At 37.0% G+C, this 24,716-nt stretch overlaps 1 protein-coding gene across 1 annotated transcript; it reads left to right on the plus strand.

Moving 5' to 3' along the window:
- Positions 1–5,010: 5,010 nt before the first annotated feature.
- LOC127110104 (uncharacterized) lies at positions 5,011–5,543 on the plus strand. Its single transcript, XM_051046077.1, has 2 exons — positions 5,011–5,024; positions 5,120–5,543. Exons 1-2 carry the CDS (start codon positions 5,011–5,013, stop codon positions 5,541–5,543), a joined length of 438 nt encoding a protein of 145 aa, XP_050902034.1.
- The last annotated feature ends 19,173 nt before the right edge of the window (positions 5,544–24,716 follow it).

Genomic DNA, 24,716 nt, shown 5'->3' on the forward strand with positions numbered 1-24,716 from the left:
GCGTGCTTACCATGTACATGAGTCAAGCGCGTGGTACCATGCATTAAATGGAGTCAAACATAACAAGGGCCAGGATTAAATCGTGGGAAGCGCATCCAATGGTCCAGATTTGATCTGGCAAAGAGACGGTGACCAGCGCCACTGTCTTCTCCGGTGAGGGCAAAAAAACACAGAGGTTCAAATGCTCACCAAAATGGACGATCAAGGCATCAATCGAAAGAGGAAGTGATGTACATCACTCCTATACCACTCACTTCCACTCTAGATTCCTATTAAGAGAGAAATCAGAGATGGAAGCTTGATGGTGTTCATCATGAACTTGCTTGATTTTGAAAATTTAGCATACAACAATGATGCCTCTATAGAGAGGACTTCAGACAACACAATATCAAGGCCAACAGATCAAAGAATAAGGAGTTTCGAAGAAAAAACCAGTTGATGAACACCTTTGAATTGTGAAGCTTTGAGTCACTTTCCTTGCTTCCTTTTGCCAAACAAAACTTAAATGGACTAGATGATGAAGGTTTAGGAACTTTAGATCTGAAGATTCAACCAAATTCAATTGAATTTCAAATCTGAAATTTTGAAGAAAGTATGAGCTTAGTTCCTTTGGTATGGGTGGGAATTGATTTCTGCAGAGCTTTAGGCGCCTTTAGGTTGGTTTAGAATGAATCTGAGCAGCTCTATTTATAGCACAAAGTGATGCAAGGCATGTAGAATTCGTGTGCGTGAAGTGAGGGGGCCTCCATGCATGGGCTTGTACAGGCGCATGGGAGGCCCAAATGCAATGGCAAGTGAGTGTTCAGATGTAAGCAAGATGAAATGGAGGTGTACATGTGATTGAATTGGCTTGTGTAATGAGTTTCAACATGTTATGCATAAATGAGCCTAAAACTTCACCTCTTCGAAAATGCCAATTAGAAACTCCAAACATAAGCATATGGGTAATGGTTAGAAAGGTCTTGACATAAGGAACAAATGTTATGTTGGACAAAAACTCATTTGATGTGTGGAAATTTATGAAAGTAGGCCATGAAGTTCATAGTGCAAAACATGTCTTTGAGAATTTTGTCAAATTGAAACAACTCCAAGCCCTTATATTTTGATGATGCAAGCCTCAAATGGAAACACCTCCAACATAAACGTTGTAGATATTTTCAAGACAATCAAAATGGACTTAAATTTTGCATCATTTGGATTTTTGATGAAGAAGTTATGGGCACTTGAAGTTGGACTTTTTTGCCTTTCAATGCATTTGGTCCAAAGTGACCTATAATGTTTTGCATTATCACATGTATTTCTTTTGAGATATTGAAAATTTTTTCGACATAAAATTTGAATTAGACATCTTAATATTTCCAATGCATTTGATCCCACCTCAAAATCATGAAAAATGAATGAGTTATGTTCTTGGGAAGTTGACCCAAAATTAGGGTTTCAGTCAAAATGACCTATAATGTCTTGGAATGGGAGATGACCTTACAAGCTTCAAATCAAATTTTGATGAACATGAAAGTTGTTCATATTGTCCTTAAGAACATTTTTTCTTTTGGGATCATCTCCATTTGACTAACACATAAAACGTTAGGTCTCAGTGCATTTCAAAATAGTCAAATGAATTGACTGATCAACCTCTTATGTCCACAACTCATATCTTGATGAATTGATGATTGAGAACACTCAAATAAGTTCAAATATGCATGAAATGATGAATTAAAGAACTTCCCTTGATTGTATTTTACCATGGGCTGAGGTTGCTTCATTAGCAAGGCACACTTGGTACACAGATGAATTAGGGCTCTTTGGGACACAAGACATTCTGAAGAAATTTGAAATGGCTGAATGTAAACCTGATAAGACACCAATACATCCAACCTGCATTCTGGAGAAGGAAGAAACTATCCAGAAGGTTTGTCAGAAGCTTTATCGTGGTATGATAGGCTGTCTTCTCTATCTGACGGCTACACACCCTAATATTTTGTTTAGTGTATGTCTTTGTGCCAGATTCCAATCAGATCCCAGGGAATCTCATTTAATAGCTGTTAAAAGAATCCTCAGGTATCTGAAAGGAACCCCTAACCTTGGCCTGATGTATGAGAAAACATTAGAGTATAGACTCTCTGGTTATTGTGATGCAGATTATGCAGGGGACAGAATGGAACATAAAAGTACATCTGGGAACTGTCAGTTCTTGGGAAATAATCTTATATCATGGACCAGCAAAAGACAATCAACCATAGCCCAATCCAATACAGAAGCAGAATATATATCAGCGTCACTCTACACTACTCAGATGCTCTGGATGAAAAATCAACTTGAAGACCTTCTGATCTTTGAGTGTAACATTCCTATTTTCTGTGATAATACTGCTGCCATTTGTTTAAGTAAGAACCCTATATTGCATTCCAGAGCTAAGCACATAGAAATCAAACATCACTTCATTAGAGACTATGTTCAGAAAGGGATAATATCTTTAAAATTCATTGATACAGACCATCAGTGGACTGACATCTTTACTAAACCCCTCGCTGAAGACAGATTCTCTTTTATTTTGAAAAATCTGAACATTCAAATCTGTCCAGAATAATTGTGCTTCTCTGGAACATCAAAATAAGACTCTGAATTAAACATATGGTATCTGGATCTGACTCTGATGCTTCTACCAGTTAGGAGTCATCTAAATCATAAATCCTCAGGACCCAACCCTTTGGTATTCCTGAAGATCAGATAAATCAACATGTGGAGCACCATGCGTCTGACTTTGAATCATCTAGACAGTTGTCTAGCAGAAATCAAGAGACAAACTCTTGAAATCTCCTCGAGCAGTATGATGATTTGAGGATTAGACCTCCATCATGGGCTGTAATCATTTCTCCTCCAAACATGCAAACTTGGATAACGTGCTTCATTTAATTGTTTAACATCTAAACTACTTCTAAAGATGTCGTTTTGCATGCATCTATGTGGGTATAAATTAATTTCATACATCACAATCTCACACTTTACACTCACGCCCTACACAAACCCTCTTTCACTCAGTTCTTCATCATCTTCATCAAGGCTTCTGCATTTTCAACAGTTCTTCGTTAAAACATTCATCTTTAACATTGTTCTACATGGATGCTCAACAACAATCTATCTACAACTACTCACAACAGATGGATTCAACGGATCAAACACCCATTTCTACTCAACAATCAACTGCAACTACTGGTGATGTCTCAACCCCCATCTACAGGGAACCTCACATTCTAGACCATGAACCTCACATCCACCTAGCAACACCATTTGAGAAGCTTAAGGTACTGTGCGAATCGCTGGTGGATTTTGAAAATATGAAGAGAAATGGCGTAAACCTAACTGAAGAGTTAAGAATGCAAGGGTGGGAAACCTATTTTCAGAGACTCTACGGCCCTGTGTACACATATCCGGTGAAGGAATTCTGGCGTTTTGTAGACTCAGATGATCACTACATCGTCTCTCACGTTCTAGGAGTCAAAATAGTCATCACTGAGAAATCAATTGCCTCCCTTCTGAATATGGAAAAGACAAGAGGAAGACGAATCTACAACATCAACCCTAGGGAAAAATACTTGTCCTAGGAAATAAACCACAATATCTTTCAACAAAATGCTGAGGGAAAACACTCTAAGAACAAAGAACTCCATCAGAATCTCCGTGTCTGGATGAAGATCATCCTAGGCACCATTCATCATCGCCCTGCATCAAACTCTTCTGACTACATCAACACAGATCATAAATGCATTCTATACTGGATCCATAAGGGGCTGAAACTATGTCTGCCAGCACTGCTCTTCAAGTATCTCAGAGACTCTGTCAAAGATACCAGAAATAACATGAACACTAGAAATTACATTCCTCTGGGAAGACTTATCTCGGATGTTCTAATCGAGAGTGGCTTAGTGGATCACCTGATCCATCACAATCTAATGGAGGATGTCACTGTTGACACTAGGAGACCTCTGAATGCTCGGAATCTGAAGTGTATGGGGATAATTGAGCAAGTTAGAGCTAAACCAACTCTAGACACTTCCTGAGAAGCACTCAAGGATCAGAGGAAGATTCCCAATGGTCTCTATCTGTTCTCCAAGATTGACCTTCCAGAAGTGGTAACTTACTATCTACAAGATCTTGCAAACCAAGGGGTGGACATCTCTGAGTTCTCAGTGGACTGGCTACATGAGCATCCACCAAACTTCATGAAGAGGATGTGAGAGCCCTCTAAGAAGTCCAAGAAGGAGAATAAGGAAAAGCTGGGAGAAACTTCTGGGTCAAGACCTCCAGTCCCTCTGGCTGACTCTCCAAGTAAGTATATACCTTCTTCCCACTCTGTAAAACTTAAGCCTATTGCTTCTTCTCTTCCTCAAACCACTCCCATCTACACCTCATCTGAAACACTCCCTTCAACCACCAGAACCTCTAACCCACCATCCCTCAGATTTAACCTTGCAACCACCACACTACCCGTTTCTGAAGCAGAAATGCTGAACGAAACTACCTCACCATCATCATCCTCACCTTCATCCCCACCATACTATGTCCTTTCCTCTGACAACGAACCCTCTGACCCCCAATCCCATACTCTAGCTCAGCTTCAAGCTCGTGCTCTGGCCTCTCAACAGCCATCACAAACTGAACCTGAACCAGAAGTCACTTCTCCACCCCCTGAACAACCACAAACACCACCACCTGCACAACAACCTAATCCACCTCCTGAACAATCAATACCCTCACCATCTGAACCTCAACCAAATCCACAACCTGAACAAATAACATCATCTCCCTCTGCTATCCCCCCACCATAAACCTCTGATGTCGTCATCACTCCTATTCTAAATCCAGATGAAACCAACCAAACTCCACCATCCTCCCCAGCCTCTAACTCTGAACCAGAAACTGCCTTCCCCACCTTAGAAGAAGCAATAACTGTTTTTGTAGTGTCTTCAGTGGAGAAGATCAAGTCTCTGTATATCAACTTTGGCATCAGTGATGATCCCTCTGCAGTAAGGATCCACTAGAACAGAGTGATCAGATGGATGACCTCTGAAGCCTTTAAATAGAAAGGCCTCTCTGAGCAAGTCCGCAACAACTTCATCAGAGATGCTGGTATAAGGCTCCAAGCTTGCTTGGCTAGAGAGGCTAAGGAAAAGTCCAAGAAGGAAGCAGAAGAGAAAGATCGCCTGAAAGAAGAGCATAGGATCAGAGAAGCTGAAGAAAAGGATGTTGTTGAAGCTGCTGCTACTGTGGCTGTTGCTGAGGCTGAGACAAAAGCAAAAGCTGACGCTGAAGAAGCAACACGCATTACTGCAGAGGAAGCTGCCAAGGCCAGGGTTGATGCTTTGACTCAGGGGGAGAAATCTACCTCTGGTTTTGCCCCTCTGGTCTTGAAGACTCTAGAGGAATTGCAAAAGGAACAACAAGTGGTACGAGTTAGGTTGGATCACCAGGATTCCGTCAACACCAACATTCAGAACTTGCTGACTCAGCTGCTCCAAAGGATGCCTCCACCCCCAAACCCTTAGGCACTTAGGCCATTTATGTGTTGCTTTTTCTTTTGATGACCCTTAGGCACTTAGGCCATTTGTGTGTTGCTTTTTCTTCTGATGTTTCTTTCTGCTTTCTGATCTATGCTTTCGTTGCTGCCTATCTGTACCTGTTTTATATGAATATATGTTTCTTGCCTATTTTTTTCTAAGTCTTTTTGATTCTGACAAAAAGGGGGAGAACTAAAACAACTCTGATGAAAACATATCTAAAGCCTCTCAAGGCACTGCGAATATTATTAAATCCTAAATGACTTATGACAACTAAAGTTATGCAGGAAAATAGCTAAGGTACAAAACCAACTCCACACAAGGAAGGTCCGGTAAGAACTTCTATTAAATCTGATGATCTAACTCAGGGGGAGTTCATTCCCTTTATCTGTTTATGAGATATTACGTACTGTTTCATCATTATTATGACTAGTTTTGTCATCATCAAAAAGGGGGAGATTGTAAGAACAAATTTAGTTCTACAATGTATCTCTAAGATTTTGATGATAACAAAGGATGAAACAAAAATGGTACCCTAACGAAATTCTTCTAAGTGTGCAGGACTCTGAACAAAACAAATCAGACAGACAACCATCTGATATAAAATCAAGCGTTAGATGCTACTCAGAAGATACGTAACCAAAAGGCTCTGACTCTGATCCAACACAAGTGCTAGCAAAACTAAAGAAGTCAGAAACTCTGATAGAGAAGAATGAATTCAGACTCTGAAGACACACACTCTAAAGAAGTCAAATAAAGAGAAACTCTGATAAAGTCAGATACAAGGCGAACATTGTTAAATATAGACTCTGACTACAGGATTCGCTGACTCAAGAAACTTAACATTGAAGAAAATTGTTTATGGAAAGAAACTATTTTTAGAAAGAAGTTATGGCGCTTCCATTATTGCTTTGGAAAGAACAAGGAGAGTAATGACATTAATCATTCTTTAATGACCAAGATTTTGTCATATATAACACCCAACGGTCTTCTCATTCTCCTATAAAAAGGATGGAACGCTTCACAAGAAAATATACCCGAGATACACGAGAATACATTTCTCCCATCACTTTCTTTCACTCTCTCACGAGTTGCTACTCTAACGTGAGAACATTTCTTGCTCTTATATTCTGTAATATTTGCTTATTGTTAGAAGCAATGTTCATTACTAATCATATCATTGATAAGATATTTCCTCAAGTGACTCTGTGAAGTCTGAATACTTGAGAGGGTTAAGGGATTATTTCTCTTAGACGGTTGTTTGTGTAATCTTTCAAGATTAGTGATTAAGTCCTTTTTGAAGGCGAAATCACCTTGGCCGGGTGGACTGGAGTAGCTTTGAATTTCAAGCAACCCAATATAAAATTCTGTGTTGAATTCTTTTTATTCTGCGTGTGTCTAAGTTCTTAAAAAGTTTTTATTTTCCAAAACAATTAAAACCCTCCTTTCTTGTTTTTCACTACCTTCACTGTCTTCATTGACCGGGGACGTCAGGTGCTGAATATGTGCTTTTCTTTTTTCTTTAATCTTCTTCTTTGGAGTAGTCTTTGGAGGTTTAAAAGATAAGGGGTGTGTAGCGGTGTATTCGTCGCTATATGATTTATTGATTAAACCATAAGCAATGTATACAATGAAATCGAGTCGCCACCGCACTTTTATTTATCCTAAGGACTGGTTAAAAAGCGAACAAAAACCTAAGAAGTTTTACACGTAGAAAACTAATGAAAAAGATCAGAGAATCTGGGTAAGGGGTAAATTACGCAATGGGAAGGTGTTAGGCACCCATCACGTCCTAGGTACTCCTAGGGAGCCCTTTTCACACTTGTTGTATAAAAATGTTTATTTGTTTTGACATATTGTGCAAACATGAATGGGATGATGAGAAAAGAATATACAAGTTAGTTATTTTTGTGTTTGAACGGATGAACCCGTTGCCTACGTACCTTCCATCAAAGGTAAGGATCAAAACGCCGTAGTTCGGCTAAAAGATTTCCAAAAATTAGTGAGTTCATTTTAAAACAGAAGCATTAAGGCTTTTCATTACCAATGAGAGAAAACTCAACCTGAATCAACAATCCACCACGCGAGGACGGCTTCGACGTACTAGAGGGGTTAACCCTGTTTTCAGTACGGAAGTCTTACAATCGACTCACTAAGGATAAGGTAAGATTTACATCAACCGCTATGGTAATTGAAACCTAAGGCTAATGCATGAAAACATATTAACAATGGACAAAGCTACAAAACAATTGAATGTGTGAGGTTAATTGATTATGATTATTCACAAAATATGGTCAAGGTATGATTAAGATTGATTCAAAGAAGTGTTATGAAAATGGAGTTTGAAAAATCAAGGACTTACGGTCCAGGTTTCTAATTTGAAAAGACATGAAGATGTTTGCACAACAAGTCAAAGTTTTGGAAGCAAAGTGTGAAAAGGTTTAGGACAAAGCGGGTATGGATGATAGAATGTAAAACTTCTTAGAAAGGTTCACCTCTTGAAATCATATAGAAGATGATCCAAGTGTGTCCTTAGGAATGAGGCAACAAAGCAAGTAAAAACAAAGCAAGGTGATACCGGATGCCATCAATGGTCTTATACCAATCTCACAAACCAAAGCGGACATCGGATACCAATAAATGGGTTTACACCAATCTCCTAAAACAAAACAATGATACCGGAAGCCAATAAATGGTCTTACTCCAATCTCACAAAAGCAAAAGCGGATATCGGATACCAATAAATGGGTTTACACCAATCTCCTAAAACAAAACAATGATACCGGATGCCATCAATGGTCTTATATCAATCTCACAAACAAAAGCGGATATCGGATACCAATAAATGGGTTTACACCAATCTCCTAAAGTAAAACAAAACTTGGATGTCAGATGCCAATCTATCTGGACTTATACCAACCTCCAAAGGATGATCATGGGAATACAAGGGCCAACAACATGGTCTTACACTTGCATCCTCACATACAACATACAAACAAGCATTAAGCAATGGACATGAGTGACCACGTGAAATGGTCTTACACTCTGTCCCTTCCAAATCATAGGAACAATGGCCAATGAATGGACTTACAGTTGTCCTCAATGGGTAAACTCAAACAAACCACAAGGGTATGCAATGATGATCATGCAATAACGAACAATCAATGATGATAAGTGCATAAAGGCAAGCAAGCATGTACAAATGCAACAAACAATCAATCAACAAAGTCATTTAGCACCCACTATAACCAAACAATTAGGCTCAATCAAAGGGTTAGACTTGAAAGTCCCCTGGAATAAGGTGAATGGCGCTCTTAACCTTGACATTGAGAGCCAAGGTGAAGCAGATGAAAGGATATGAGGGGTGTGCCTCATCACTCTTATCCCTGGTCAGGGAGAGCATTGAATATCAGAAGGTGTGGGAGTTCAAAAAGATGGAACTCTCTCCACAAGTTAAGGACTCGATAGATCTTGGGTTTTTACTCACTATGCATCAACACATGTGGTGTGAGCAAGGTGAGAGACTCACAGAATAGTAGGAGATAGGCTACATATCTCTTTTGTCTACCAATTGCCTCATATGAGGTCTTTTCCTGCTTGGGGACAAAGTTAAACAATCACAAACATTGCCTCTTAAGGAGGACTTCAGACAGTTGCCTGGCTAAATAACAAGCCAGGTCTTCCAGACTACATGGAGACAAGAGATTCTACCTCAATGCTTAAGCAAAGCAAAGCAATAGCAAGTTCTCAAAGGAACTAAAGCAACTATGGTACCTGAAATCAATCAAGTATAATCAGTATTCAAGTCACAAAGTCAAAACAGACAAGTTATGAACCAACAGTCAACACAATCAATCACATGTGCAAAGCACAAACTCAAATGAAATGAGTTAGCATCCTACAAAACAAACCAAGTTAGTTCATCACAATCAAATAAACCAAACTCAATCAACTTGAATTAAACTCTTTAGAGCAATTGCTCCTTAACCTGAAAAAACAACTCAAATGTGAGAAGTGAACCCTTAGGCCAAAGCCTAGGGTCAAAGGAGGAGAAAATATTTAAAACAGAACATGAAACTTGATCAAAATCAAGATTTATCAAATAAGAACAAATTCCAGTTAGTCCCATATCAAAAGCATTCACCAATTGCATTTCATAAGCAAATCATGTCAAACTAGGCAAGTTGAGAACTCAATGGTGTAAACAGAATGAACACAAGCATATCAATACCAAAATGGCTCAATAAATTCCAGGAAAAATCATGCTTAACCAGAACACATTGAATGAGCAACATACCAAATTTCATGTCAATTGGATAATGGGAACCAAGTCAATAAAAATCAACAAATCAAAGCATATAGAAACAATCCCATACATGGTATCAAATTGAGCATCAACTTCAATCAAGTGTAAAACAGAAATGACATAAGATAAATGAGTCACTCCAAAGCCAAAATGAAGTTAAACATGTTAAGAATCAATCCATAAAATTTCAGCTTCATATGATAAGGCATGAGAATTTCACAAAGCATGGAAGTTCCACACTCAAAAAGAATTCACAAATGACCAAACAGCAAAGCAAAGTATCAAACAAATAGGAAATTGATCAACAAATCCTACAAAAAATCATGCTCAAACTAGACACACAGATGTAATCACATGCAAAAATCCAGAGCAAATGGCATAGCATAAGCATGGAAACAAAATTCAAGAAGTTGAACAAAACCTAGTGTGACATACATTGTCACACTCATGAAGATCACATCATATCTTTCAATCCAGGAATTCAAAAATAGCAAACCATATATCAAAATCACCAGGAATGAGTCAAGATCATGCATATAAAATTTCAAGCATTTTGGATAAGGCATCATTATTTTATGAATGAAATGGCAAAACATATACACAAAACATACATGATCAAAGTCTCTAGACAAAAATAAAAATCAATCAGGCACAACTTTTGCTATCATACCTAAAAAAAACTAGAGAGAATGTGGAGATGAACACAAAAATCCTCACTCAAATTGGATCAAAAATGGATTAATTATGATTTTTTGAAGATTGGTGAAAAAAATGAAATAAATATTAACAATTAAGATGAATTAACATGAACCGCATGGCAATTTGGTAATTATGATGAACATTTGAATCTGCGCGCCTCAGCCAAACGCTGCGTTTCATTAAAGAAACGTAGCTCCCAACCAGATCGTGACATGTGGACGAGTGCATGTGGAAAAACGCGAATGCGCATGCAGAAACACGGGAAGAAGATCAAAGACGCGTCTGAAGCATGGAATCCTAGTGTTCTTCATGAACTCATCATGTTCATCATGCATATGAACAAATCATTCCAAAAAATTTCGTGCCGTATACCAAAATGACCGGCGTTCTACCTAGATCACGAATCCAACAAGCATTTTCCCTAATTCTACGCATGGCATGAGATATGGTCAAGAGAAGTTTTGTAATCAAGATTTAAAACTAGCATAACTTGCTCAAAAATCCATGGATTCACGCGATTCGAATTTCAGAATGAGCTATGTACTACGATCTACCAAATGCACACATTGATTTCATGAATTAGAAGACTCGAATTCTCACCTTCTTGATGATGCAGTGATGAAATCGAGCTCCTCAAGTCCTATTAGTGCAAAACAGATAGCCTACAGTGGTTATGAAGATGGAAGGAAGGTGCAGAATGAATCAATTGTGCTTCCAAAGTCCAAAATTCGCATCTGCCATGAATGAGCTTTGTCTTCAACAGTGGAGTTTTCTTCAAGAATCTCTATGCCTTTGCCTCAAACAGATCCTCTACAGTACCTGCAATTGATGATTCACACAAGAGGAAGCAGAAAAAATGATGAATTCTTGATGAATGAGTGAAAAAAAGTGTGAGTGAAAATTGAGAGAAGTGAGAGAATTTGTGAATTTTGTGATTTGATCTGAAATTGTGAATGTGGATCCTGAGTTTTCTGTTATGATTAGGCTTAAATACCACCTCTTAATCCAGTGCCTTAATCATGATTAGCCAAATTGGAAGGGTTAGTGAATGAAGCTCCTTATGTCATTTGGCCAAATTGCCCTTATGCTTATGCAGCCAATGGAATAGTGAATTTCTGCTTGCAGCACATCACAAATCATGTTTAGAAGTGAATAGCATTGGCTTGGAGTGAAAATCCCTTGTATTTTTGAATTTGACCTTTTTTCCCACCAAATCTTAAATGGTTCACTTGAAAAATGACCTTTTTATGTGTTGATTTTTGATGAAATGTGATGATGGATTTGGATAGTACACATCAAATGTGGTTTGCTCAAAAAAGAATCACCCAAATTGGCCAAATGGTTTGAAAGTTATGCCAATTTGAAATCCCAAATTTTTTGAAAATGATTTGATCATAACTTGCCAACCACACATGAGAAATGAGTGTTCTTGGACTTTTTGGAAAGGTGAGAGCAAGATCTTCAACCTTCATGTTGGACAAATTTTGATTTGAAGTTTGGTTCATGATGTAATTTTGAGGAGAATGACTTTCCATTTTTGGCAGGTGAAAATTACAGGTCATTGCCATTTTGGGAAACTTTTTGTCTGACCTCAAATCCTTCACTGTGGATGTTTGAAATGTCAATTGAAGCTTGTATGGACATGAATGAGGCCTTTCCAACCATCTCACACCTTCCAATTCCTGATTAAATGCACAGTTGACCACAGTTGACTTTGCTAGGTGTCGCACCTCAAAAAATGGGGATACGACTTTGAAGCGAAGCGCAATCGCACGCTCACAATGATGGACTGAACAGAGTCGCCACCGAACTTTATTTATTCCTAAAAAGGAAAGGGGAAATATTGATAAAACCCAAGACAAAAGAAAAGGATAAGATATGGTCATCGCAACCAATATCAGGGTTCGGGAGTCGATTACGCAAGGGGAAGGTATTAGCACCCCTCACGTCCGTTGTACTCAACGGGAACCATTAGGTTAGTTGTGTGCGTTAGTGTTAGTTAAAATATTAGGCTTTTCGAATTATTAGGTGGGAAAGAAAGGGTAAAAGAGAGGAAAATGTTTTTGGATTTTTGACGAAGGACTAAACCTAAGTTTTTTATTAGTGGGCCTGACAAGATTTACAAATCCTGCTCCTACGTATCTCAAAAGAGAAATCAAGGCTTACGTAGTTCTGGGTAGAAAAATGTTTGTTTGTTGGTCGATTTTAGCGAAAGCTATATTGTATTAATCGACGGAAACATCGTTTTACCCAAAACAGATGAGGAGTAGACGCATACCACACATCGAACGGATTTATAAATCTACATTCGGAAAAGCGTCATTTATCTCTACTCAACAATCGTGGCCGAAACATTGTTTTGTATCACTTAAGACAATATATCTTTCATTTATGGAAAAGGTTTTTGATTAATCGCACGGCGGCGAGAAAGAGTTTGATTGGTTGGATGTATTTTGAGTGATGGCGAGAACTTGGATGAGCGAGATATACATCTCGAATCCTAGCCTCAGGAGTGCATGGTATACACCATGTTCCATTTCCATCTTTATTGAAAGAGGTTAAGATAGGAATTAGGTATTTTGAAGTTTGAAAGACGAGTACTTGTGACCTACAAGCTCTTACAGCTTGGGTCTAATACTCGGGACTACGTCTGGACATTCCACCCAGGCAGTCTGTTTCTTTCCAATATTGCTAAGAAAATGATTCGAGTAATTATGAATGTTTTGGAGGGAAGACGAATATTTATGGCTTGCAAGCTCTTACAGCTTGAGCCTAATATTCGGGATTACAACTGGATATTCCCTCCAGGTAATCTTTTTCTTCCAACTTTGTTAAGAAGAGGTTTTGAATATTAGAGTATTAAAAGGAAGACAAATATTTATGGCTTGCAAGCTCTTACAGCTTGAGCCTAATATTCGGGATTACAACTGGATATTCCCTCCAGGTAATCTTTTTCTTCCAACTTTATTAAGAAGATGATTTTTGAATATTAAAGTGTTAAAGAGAAGACGAATATTAACGGCTTGCAAACTCTTACAGCTTGAGCCTAATATTCGGGATTACGACTGGACATTCCATCCAGGTAACCTTTTTCTTCCAACTTTTATTTAGAAAATGATTTTGAATATTGGAGAATGAAAGAGAAGACGAATATTAACGGCTTACAAGCTCTTACAGCTTGAGCCTAATATTCGGGATTACGACTGGACATTCCATCCAGGTAACCTTTTTCTTCACGTTTTATTTAGAAAACGATTTGAATATTAAATTAAAACAAATAAAGTACCGAGGTTTGAAATTATTGAAAGTTTAGTTGGTGTTGATTAAAAGCTCATTGTAAGAAGGCCCAAGAGTAAGCCATGTGAGGTTGATGGCGATGCTTAAAAAAGCAATCGACTTACAAGGGTATGGAAATGGGCTCGATATTAAATCGAGAAAAGAAATGATTTTTACAGTTTTAAAATGGTTTTGCATGCATGATGAACTTAATAAAAAAACAGATCAACCATGAGTATAATAAAACATAAACATAAAATGAAATGCTAAAAGAAATGAAATACTAAAAGAAATACAAATACTAAAAGAAATAAAATGCTAAAAAAAAGCTACATATGAGTATTGAACCCACTACACTTAAGACTATGGAAACCACGCCTCTCCACCAAGCCATTTATCATTAGTTATTATCTTAATGCTATTTTAGATATCTAAACCAAGATAGATTAGACATTAGAATAAGAACTAAGATAAATAAAAATCTGTTGGACTATCAGGAAAATGAACAAAAATCAAACCCAGCCGTTTGGCTGTTGGGTTTTAGAGTTAATGGATTGAGAACTCTAAACAAAATTAACAATCATTAATATACACTATATAAAAAAAAAAGAAATACTAAACATATTAAATTTTTTTTTATGGTTTTTTAATAACTTAAAGATTTGTTTGGCTTGAACTAAATAAAATAAAAACAAAAAAAATATTAACATGCTAAAATATATATATAACTCACAAAAATAAAAAATATATACAAAAAGATACATGTATAACTATAAAACTTAAAAATGTAAAATATCTATACAATTATAAAAATTAAAACGTAAGGTATATGTGTATATATATAAACTTAAAACATAAAGTGGTATTTATTTAAAACTATAATAGAAAATAAAGTAATATTAATCTATACGGTAAAGTAAAGTATACATTATGAAATTATAATTAGAGATTATATATATTGAATCTCAAAACCGAAAAATATAATATACAAAACTTAAAAACAAATTATGTATAAAACAATTGATATTATATATGAACTCATAGTACATCATAAACTAACCAAGAGTATATAATAAAATTAATCAGTAATATATTATAAAATTAACAAAAGAGAGAGCATATATAATATATATATAAAAAAAAAAGATAAAAACATATAATATATATAAACTTATTCACATAAAGTAAAAGAAATGATCTAAAACTTAAAAAAAAAAACACAAAAATATGAACAAATTAGCAACGGCTCCGGCGACTGAGGAAATAAGGAGATTTATATCTATGAGAGACATTCAATATTGTTTATGGTTGAAGAGAGGAGTTTATGAATTGTTTAAGATATGGTTACAAAGTGGTGATGATATTGTCGAAATGGTGTTTTGATGGCTTATGTAAAAATGGAGAAGATGATAGAAAATGGTTTTTATAGAGAGAGTGAGTATGAAATGGAAGGTGGAAAAGTGAGAGATAAATGTGTTGTGAAAAGGTATGAAGAAAAGGGCCGGCGTGAACAGTATCCCATGAAATGCAAAAGGAGATTTTGTTCTCCTTATCCTTTCCGTGAGTGTTCTTTCTAAACCATCTCACTCTCTCTTTGTTTGAATTGGATCTGAGAATTTGTGATGAGATGCGGCTACTTTCCCCCCTTCTCATTGGCCTAAAACGTTAATATATATACTAGTTTTTAGGGTTTTTATAATTTCAAAATTCCCAAAAATGTCCCTAATAAGTAATAATAGTATACAAATAAGTTTTGAAGAGTAAAATCAAATAAAAATTGAATTAATTTAAATAAACAAAATTGAATTGAAACAAAACAAGACAATATATATATATATATATATATATATATATATATATATATATATATATATATATATATATATATATATTTATTTTAAAATATTGAAAAAATGCAAAAAATAAAAAGGGTAAAAATAAATAAAAAGTCGAGCATAAAAGTGCTCGAAAAATTAAATTGAATGCATAAAAAGGATCAGCGCGAAATAAATCTTTCGAAAAAAATGTTGATCAATTTTTGAAATAAAATCTGACCGGTTAAAAGGCTCAGACTGCACAACATGCGACCGAAAAAACTAGTCGAAAAATTAAAACGAACACGTCAAGTCAAACTACACGAACCGTAGATTAATAAAATTGACGTCTGCAAAATTAATCTTGTAAAATTTTCGCCCGCTAATTTTACCTACATTTGAGGATCAACTCGACCGGTCTATCTATAAATCCAAAAATTTATTCTGATTGACATTCTAGGCATCATGCGGTATGAAATGCATGTTATGATATGTAAAGATGCAACGACCATGACGAATGTGTTAAATTGGTGATTCAGGGTCAAAATCGGGGTGTGACAGTTGCCCCTATTTAAGCGTCTTCAACTAGAGAGTATGAAGCAGGACACTCTTCATATGATCATAGTTGGAGATGGTTAAATACTAAGAAGACCCGGATTTTGATCCTGAATCCCTATGACATGACGTGATATGGTATGATATGATATGATATGATATGATATGACATGCATGGATGCATGAATGCTTTTTTTTTGTAATTTTTATCTGTTAGGGACATGGTGGACTCTTGACAGGAGATGCTACTGGATAGACCAAACTGTGGGGAATGCTGATGATCCATAGGGAGACAGACAAATGGGGTAAAAAACAACTTGCTGGGGAAACAGTCCTGCTGGAGAATCAGACGCACACTGGGGAGTATTCAAAGTGAGATTTGATAAACGACACTTAAAATACAAGGGACTTCGGTAGTAAGTTCACATATGACTTACCAACCCGAATAAAGGAAAAGTTGCTACAACAGGTTCATATATGACCTGACAACGATGGGGAATATCAAGAAGTTCTGACAGCAGGTTCAGGTATGTCCTAACAAACTCAGAAGAATTCAAGAAAAGTGTATCAACATGTTCATATGTGACCTGATAATACTGGAACAACATAGAGAAAGACTCTTCAGAACAGGTTCATATATGAACCGACACCGGAATAAAAGTTCAACAACAGGTTCATATATGACCTGAATAGTTTTGAACAAAAATTGGAAAAACTCTTCAGAGCAGGTTCAAGTATGACCTGACCCCGGAATAAGGGTTCAACAACAGGTTCACATATGACCTGAATGGTATTGAACAAAAATTGGAAAAACTCTTCAGAGCAAGTTCAAGTATGACCTGGCCCCGGAATAAAAGCTCAACAACAGGTTCATACATGACCTGAATGGTATTGAACAAACAGAGAAAAATCTTCAGAGCAGGTTCAAGTATGACCTGACCCCGGAATAAATCTCAACAACAGGTTCATACATGACCTGAATGGCGTTGAACAAACAGAGAAAAAAATCTTCAGAGCAGGTTCAAGTATGACCTGACCCCGGAATAAAGCTCAACAACAGGTTCATACATGACCTGAATGGTATTCAACAAAAATAATGAAAAACTCTTCAGAGCAGGTTCAAGTATGACCTGACCCCGGAATAAAAGTTCAACAACAGGTTCATACATGACCTGAATGGTATTGAACAAACAGAGAAAAAAATCTTCAGAGCAGGTTCAAGTATAACCTGACCCCGGAATAAAGCTCAACAACAGGTTCATACATGACCTGAATGGTATTGAACAAAAAAATGAAAAACTCTTCAGAGCAGGTTCAAGTATGACCTGACCCCGGAATAAAAGTTCAACAACAGGTTCATACATGACCTGAATGGTATTGAACAAACAGAGAAAAAAATCTTCAGAGCAGGTTCAAGTATGACCTGACCCCGGAATAAAAGCTCAACAACAGGTTCATACATGACCTGAGAAACGTTGGAAAACATACAAAGCCACATCATTGGAGTTTTCTAACACGAAAAACCTCCAAGCTTCTGGAAATTCCTCAAGATGATAAGTCATACATGACTTTCACGGAACCATCAGGAAAGACAGGGTAATTAAACTCTCTGTACGTGCCAACAACAATTGGACTTTTAACCGTAAGTAATGGACTACAACCAATTTTTAACGGATTTTGCCAACAACAATTGGACTTTGACTGTAAGCAATGGATTACAACCAGCTTTTAACAGATTGGTGCCAACAACAATTGGACTTTGAAATGAGTTCTGGTAACAACTGAGCTTGGAATAATGCCTAGTAACAACTGATTTTTTTTTTAAGGAGACACCAATGAGTCTTGAAATAATTCCAGGGAATGGCATAGGGGTTCTGGAAGTTCGTCAGAACAAAAGTGACATGTCTGGGAATTCATCAAAGAGTAAAAGAAACAAATTCTGGAAATGCATCAGAATTACAAGTGATATTCCGGAAATACAACAGAATACAGACACATCAGAGAATACATCAAGGAGATTCTGGAAATACATCAGAATACAGACACATCAGAGAACACCTCAGATAGAAGGGGAAACATCTGGAAATACATCAGGCAAGTTGTGGAAATACATTAATAAACCAAGGAGTAATCCGGAAATTCATCGGATAATCCAAAAAGAAAATGAACCTTAATGGAAAATTTTCTAATAGGTGCCAACTGGGTTGGATTTGAAAATGACTGCAAAAACCGGATGATGGTTTAAGGGCACCAAAGACAAACTGGAATTAGAGGTCAAAGGATATAGGATCAACAACAAGACCTGGGTCAATGCAAAATGAGCGCGAAGTACATTTCGGCTATGCATGATTTGAATTTCCCTTTATGCATGATATATGAATGATCATGATTATGAGAATGCTGACACTGGGCAGACTGGGAGTTTGTAAAGGCTTTTTATGGAAGCTCATGATTCCTCAACACCGAGAACTCAACCAAATATTTTATGATAGATGTTGTCAAAGGAGGATTCTGTCCAGTTTGATAGCCACAACTTAGCCAATGGATCCTTTTGGAGGATTAATGAATCGTGCTAGCATAATTTTCGAGCACTCGTCTTAAACTCGCTAGTTGTTGACATATGGCAGAATTTGTTTGAATATTTTGAAAGCATGAAGGGGGTCTGCCCCTTGGTGGCTCATCTTGCCCCAGTTTGCTGGATCTTTGAAAATGTTCACCTTGAAAGTGGATTTGGAAACAACTTTCCATGAGACTACCTCGAGATGGCTTGCCCTAAGTGTTTGAAACTTGCAATGGTCCAAACTTGACTAACCAAATGTTGGAATGGTAGACTCTTGATTGATTGTCCTTTGGATAGCTGGACTCATTGAGCTCTGAGGTGGCTTGCCCCGGTCTAAGTCTTGAAGCAAATTACTCTTGGTAAGACGACCCTTAGGGTGATTAGCTCGAATTAACTAATGCTCAAAGTGATTTGCCCCTGACTAGACTTCTTTCACTTCATCAAGTTTTCTCAACTGTATTTGGAATTTCTTTGATGCTAAGTGTTGACTCGCAAATAAGATTGTTCATTCAAAAATGGTAATTTTAATCCAATGCTTATGCAAAAATTTGAAATCAAAATTTATTGATATGAACGGGTGAAATACAGTGAACGAGTCATTGATAAGAACACAATGGTGATCGAGTCATTCACAGTATGCAAGTTGGTGCCATCAAATGATTTACAAAAATCGTTTGGAGTCAAGTTAACACAAACTTGTTATAGTATGCTTTCAAAATAAACCCTGCCTCAATTAGGTCTTTTAAGGGTTGTAACGTGGTCTGGTTCGCGGTTTCTTGAAACAAAAGGATATAAGGCTCAAAATTTGTTTTTACCCACCCCTTCTTCTTGATGATCTCCAGTTCCTACGTTTAGTTAATTCGATACACGCATTCGACTTCCAAGAGGGCTCGAAGGTGTGATGAGGATTCAAGACGAATTTTCTTGAAATGGCAGTCACCTTATTATTTTTTGTTGAGGATTTTGGTGACCTCTTTTGATTGATTTTCTTTATCCCTAATTTTGCCTGGACCGTTTTTTTGAAGCTTTCGGTCCATCGGGATGCCCTAACTTTTGCCTAAGTCATTTTGTGGTTTTTGACTTAGCGGGCTTATTTTATTTTATTTTTTAAAGGTATTGACTGCCACATTATTGGTGGATAAGGATCAACCAACACTAATTTTAGCTTTTCTTAGCTTCTTCGACATCTCAACATGTGTGCGAAGGATAACATGTGGTTGAACCTAATTGGAGGATGTATATATGGACGATTTTTGAAAGATCGACTGCATGATCAAATTATCTGAACATAACTACCCTGCCCCAGGTTAAGATTAAGGGTTTTAGATCTGAAACAAACACTAACTTCTAGGCTCAAAGTGGTTGACTAGGGATTAACTCCTTATCTCTTCAGTATTTGGGGATTTGAAACAATGCCTTACATCATCGACAAGGTTTTACTCAAAAGCATACCACAACAATTTCAGGTGTTTCGTTTTCATCATCCTCCTTCCAATCTTTGTTAACACAACGGTTTGAAAAACAAAAGTGAATGAGAAGAGTATTTTTGTTTTTAACATAAATGAAAAACGAGTGAATACGAATGGATTAATTCAAAAGATGCATAAACATTTCATTAATCTTACCAGTTCAAATAAAACAACAATGCTTAAAAGCAAATAACGATCAACATGCAAAGAAACTACAAAAAGAAGTGTTGAAACAACCAAATGATTGTCAGCTTTAGGGAATTGACTTCTTCAAACTTGAAGGTTGGGATCAACAAGCTTTTTGACATTGGCATGATGATCTTCAAATTCTTTTCCTTCAATCTCATTGTTGAACGCAACCCTCTTGGATCTACTACTCACTTCTCCTTTTCTTTCATTGGTATGGGTCGTGACATTGGAAATCCAAGGCGGTATCTCAATGCTCTTACCAAGAAACAATGATAGCTCATTAGCCATATCCCTGACATCTTCCTTGTGGAACAAAACCTTGAGGGGTTTCAAGGGTCCTTTCCCTTTCTCATTACCTGGCCCAGGGATCAAGGTATATGTACCTGAGCCTTCCTCCTTGAGTATTGGTGACCTTATGTAAATCAATCTTTGCAGCTTGAACTTAAAACTCTTGCATTCCTCGATAGAGTGCCCCATTGTTCCAGTATGGTATCCACACTTGATCTTCGGGTGATCTTCTTCAAAGACTAAGCTCTTTTTGTTAATCAGTTCTCGTACCAAGGCTTTTAACGCTAAGCAAGAATCTAGGTCATGTCCCAATGCCCCTTTATGGAATTCACATGTTGCATTTGGATTGTACCATGGCAGGTATGGTGACACAGGTGTGAGAGCTCGAGGGGTCACCAAAGCATTCTGGATTAGTTGTGGGTAGAGCTTGCTATATGGCACCGGAATTGGGTCACTGTGATCCTTGTTCCTCTTGTTCTGATTCTGATTTTTATTCTGAACCTGGCTTGGGCGACCTTGAGGAGCAATAGCCAGAGGATGTTGATGATGACGTCTTAAAGGAGGTCCATATACTGGTAAATGAGGAGTTGCCACATAGGATTTCCCTTGACTTGGGGTAACACCAGATGGATGTGGGGTAGTAGCTCTCTTTGTTGCAGCAGTGTATATTGGGTGACCCTCTTTTCTCAACAAGACTTGCAGGATTTCCAAGACCCATCTCATTTGGCTCTTCAAAAGATTAAGTTCCTCCTTCAGTTCTTCTTGGCTTTTCCTTAGCTCGTCCAACATCTTCTGAGACATGGTTCTTTGTTCTAAATGCGTGTTGAGAATCACTTTGCTTATCATGGACGAAGGATGGATGAGCTTTTTTTTTTGTATTTTGTCTGGAAAATGTCATGCATTATGATGAGATGCAGATGCAAGGGAATGTGAATGAATGCAATGCAAGCCATGCATATTTGTTTTTTTTTCAATACACGGGCTCAAAAGTCTGAGGTACTGATGAATCAGATTGCTCTTCAAGAACAGGTTCTCACCGGGTATGATCTAGGGTTACGAAAGTTCCTAGAGTCATGGATCCATTAGACTGTTTGCTACCTGCGGCAACTTACTTGCCGGGCATCAACTCCATCCAAAGAATCTACTCTAAGTGAGGTTTTGGCATCGATCCAACGAGAAATACATCTCGCAGACCCACACTACGCAACCATCTTTCCTAGTTGGGCAAAGAACTAAGGTTCTACAAATGGTTCTCAGAGTCATGGATCCTAAAGAAAATATCGAAGCTTACGGCAACTTACTTGCCGAGCGACAACATCCTCTCAAGAATCTACTCTAAGTAAGGTTTTCGTACCGACCCAACGAGAAATACATCTCGCGGATCCGCACTACTCAACCTCGTCCTATCTTACGTTTTTACTCGAGACTCGGGTAAAAAGTCTTTCCCACAAGGTTTGCAATCAGAGTATCCAAGTACCAAACCATTGTCGAACCAATACAACAGATTCATATCAATATGACAATAGAGATAGTAAAAATAATAAAGAAAAGCCACATAGGTAAACAAACAAAGGCACACAAACGACCTAACTAGGCTTGACTCACTTAGGGATGTTCTTTTCCCCAGCAGAGTCGCCATCTGTCGCACCTCGAAAAATGGGGATACGACTTTGAAGCGAAGCGCAATCGCACGCTCGCAATGATGGACTGAACAGAGTCGCCACCGAACTTTATTTATTCCTAAAAAGGAAAGGGGAAATATCGATAAAACCCAAGACAAAAGAAAAGGATAAGATATGGTCATCGCAACCAATATCAGGGTTCGGGAGTCGATTACGCAAGGGGAAGGTATTAGCACCCCTCACGTCCGTTGTACTCAACGGGAACCATTAGGTTAGTTGGGTGCGTTAGTGTTAGTTAAAATATTAGGCTTTTCGAATTATTAGGTGGGAAAGAAAGGGTAAAAGAGAGGAAAATATTTTTGGAATTTTGACGAAGGACTGAACCTAAGTTTTTTATTAGTGGGCCTGACAAGATTTACAAATCCTGCTCCTACGTATCTCAAAAGAGAAATCAAGGCTTACGTAGTTCTGGGTAGAAAAATGTTTGTTTGTTGGTCGATTTTAGCGAAAGCTATATTGTATTAATCGACAGAAACATCGTTTTACCCAAAACATATGAGGAGTAGACGCATACCACACATCGAACGGATTTATAAATCTACATTCGGAAAAGCGTCATTTATCTCTACTCAACAATCGTGGCCGAAACATTGTTTTGTATCACTTAAGACAATATATCTTTCATTTATGGAAAAGGTTTTTGATTAATCGCACGGCGGCGAGAAAGAGTTTGATTGGTTGGATGTATTTTGAGTGATGGCGAGAACTTGGATGAGCGAGATATACATCTCGAATCCTAGCCTCAGGAGTGCATGGTATACACCATGTTCCATTTCCATCTTTATTGAAAGAGGTTAAGATAGGAATTAGGTATTTTGAAGTTTGAAAGACGAGTACTTGTGACCTACAAGCTCTTACAGCTTGGGTCTAATACTCGGGACTACGTCTGGACATTCCACCCAGGCAGTCTGTTTCTTTCCAATATTGCTAAGAAAATGATTCGAGTAATTATGAATGTTTTGGAGGGAAGACGAATATTTATGGCTTGCAAGCTCTTACAGCTTGAGCCTAATATTCGGGATTACAACTGGATATTCCCTCCAGGTAATCTTTTTCTTCCAACTTTGTTAAGAAGAGGTTTTGAATATTAGAGTATTAAAAGGAAGACAAATATTTATGGCTTGCAAGCTCTTACAGCTTGAGCCTAATATTCGGGATTACAACTGGATATTCCCTCCAGGTAATCTTTTTCTTCCAACTTTATTAAGAAGATGATTTTTGAATATTAAAGTGTTAAAGAGAAGACGAATATTAACGGCTTGCAAACTCTTACAGCTTGAGCCTAATATTCGGGATTACGACTGGACATTCCATCCAGGTAACCTTTTTCTTCCAACTTTTATTTAGAAAATGATTTTGAATATTGGAGAATGAAAGAGAAGACGAATATTAACGGCTTACAAGCTCTTACAGCTTGAGCCTAATATTCGGGATTACGACTGGATATTCCATCCAGGTAACCTTTTTCTTCACGTTTTATTTAGAAAACGATGAATATTAAATTAAAACAAATAAAGTACCGAGGTTTGAAATTATTGAAAGTTTAGTTGGTGTTGCTTAAAAGCTCATTGTAAGAAGGCCCAAGAGTAAGCCATGTGAGGTTGATGACGATGCTTAAAAAAGCAATCGACTTACAAGGGTATGGAAATGGGCTCGATATTAAATCGAGAAAAGAAATGATTTTTACAGTTTTAAAATGGTTTTGCATGCATGATGAACTTAATAAAAAAACAGATCAACCATGAGTATAATAAAACATAAACATAAAATGAAATGCTAAAAGAAATGAAATACTAAAAGAAATACAAATACTAAAAAAAATAAAATGCTAAAAAAAAGCTACATATGAGTATTGAACTCAATCCACTTAAGACTATGGAAACCACGCCTCTCCACCAAGCCATTTATCATTAGTTATTATCTTAATGCTATTTTAGATATCTAAACCAAGATAGATTAGACATCAGAATAAGAACTAAGATAAATAAAAATCTGTTGGACTACCAGGAAAATGAACAAAAATCAAACCCAGCCGCTTGGCTGTTGGGTTTTAGAGTTAATGGATTGAGAACTCTAAACAAAATTAACAATCATTAATGTACACTATATAAAAAAAAAAAAGAAATACTAAACATATTAAATTTTTTTTTTATGGTTTTTTAATAACTTAAAGGTTTGTTTGGCTTGAACTAAATAAAATAAAAACAAAAAAAATATTAACATGCTAAAATATATATATAACTCACAAAAATAAAAAATATATACAAAAAAATACATGTATAACTATAAAACTTAAAAATGTAAAATATCTATACAATTATAA

Source organism: Lathyrus oleraceus, chromosome 1 (genome assembly GCF_024323335.1).
Source record: "Lathyrus oleraceus cultivar Zhongwan6 chromosome 1, CAAS_Psat_ZW6_1.0, whole genome shotgun sequence".
In the NCBI taxonomy this organism is placed as follows: Eukaryota; Viridiplantae; Streptophyta; class Magnoliopsida; order Fabales; family Fabaceae; genus Lathyrus; species Lathyrus oleraceus.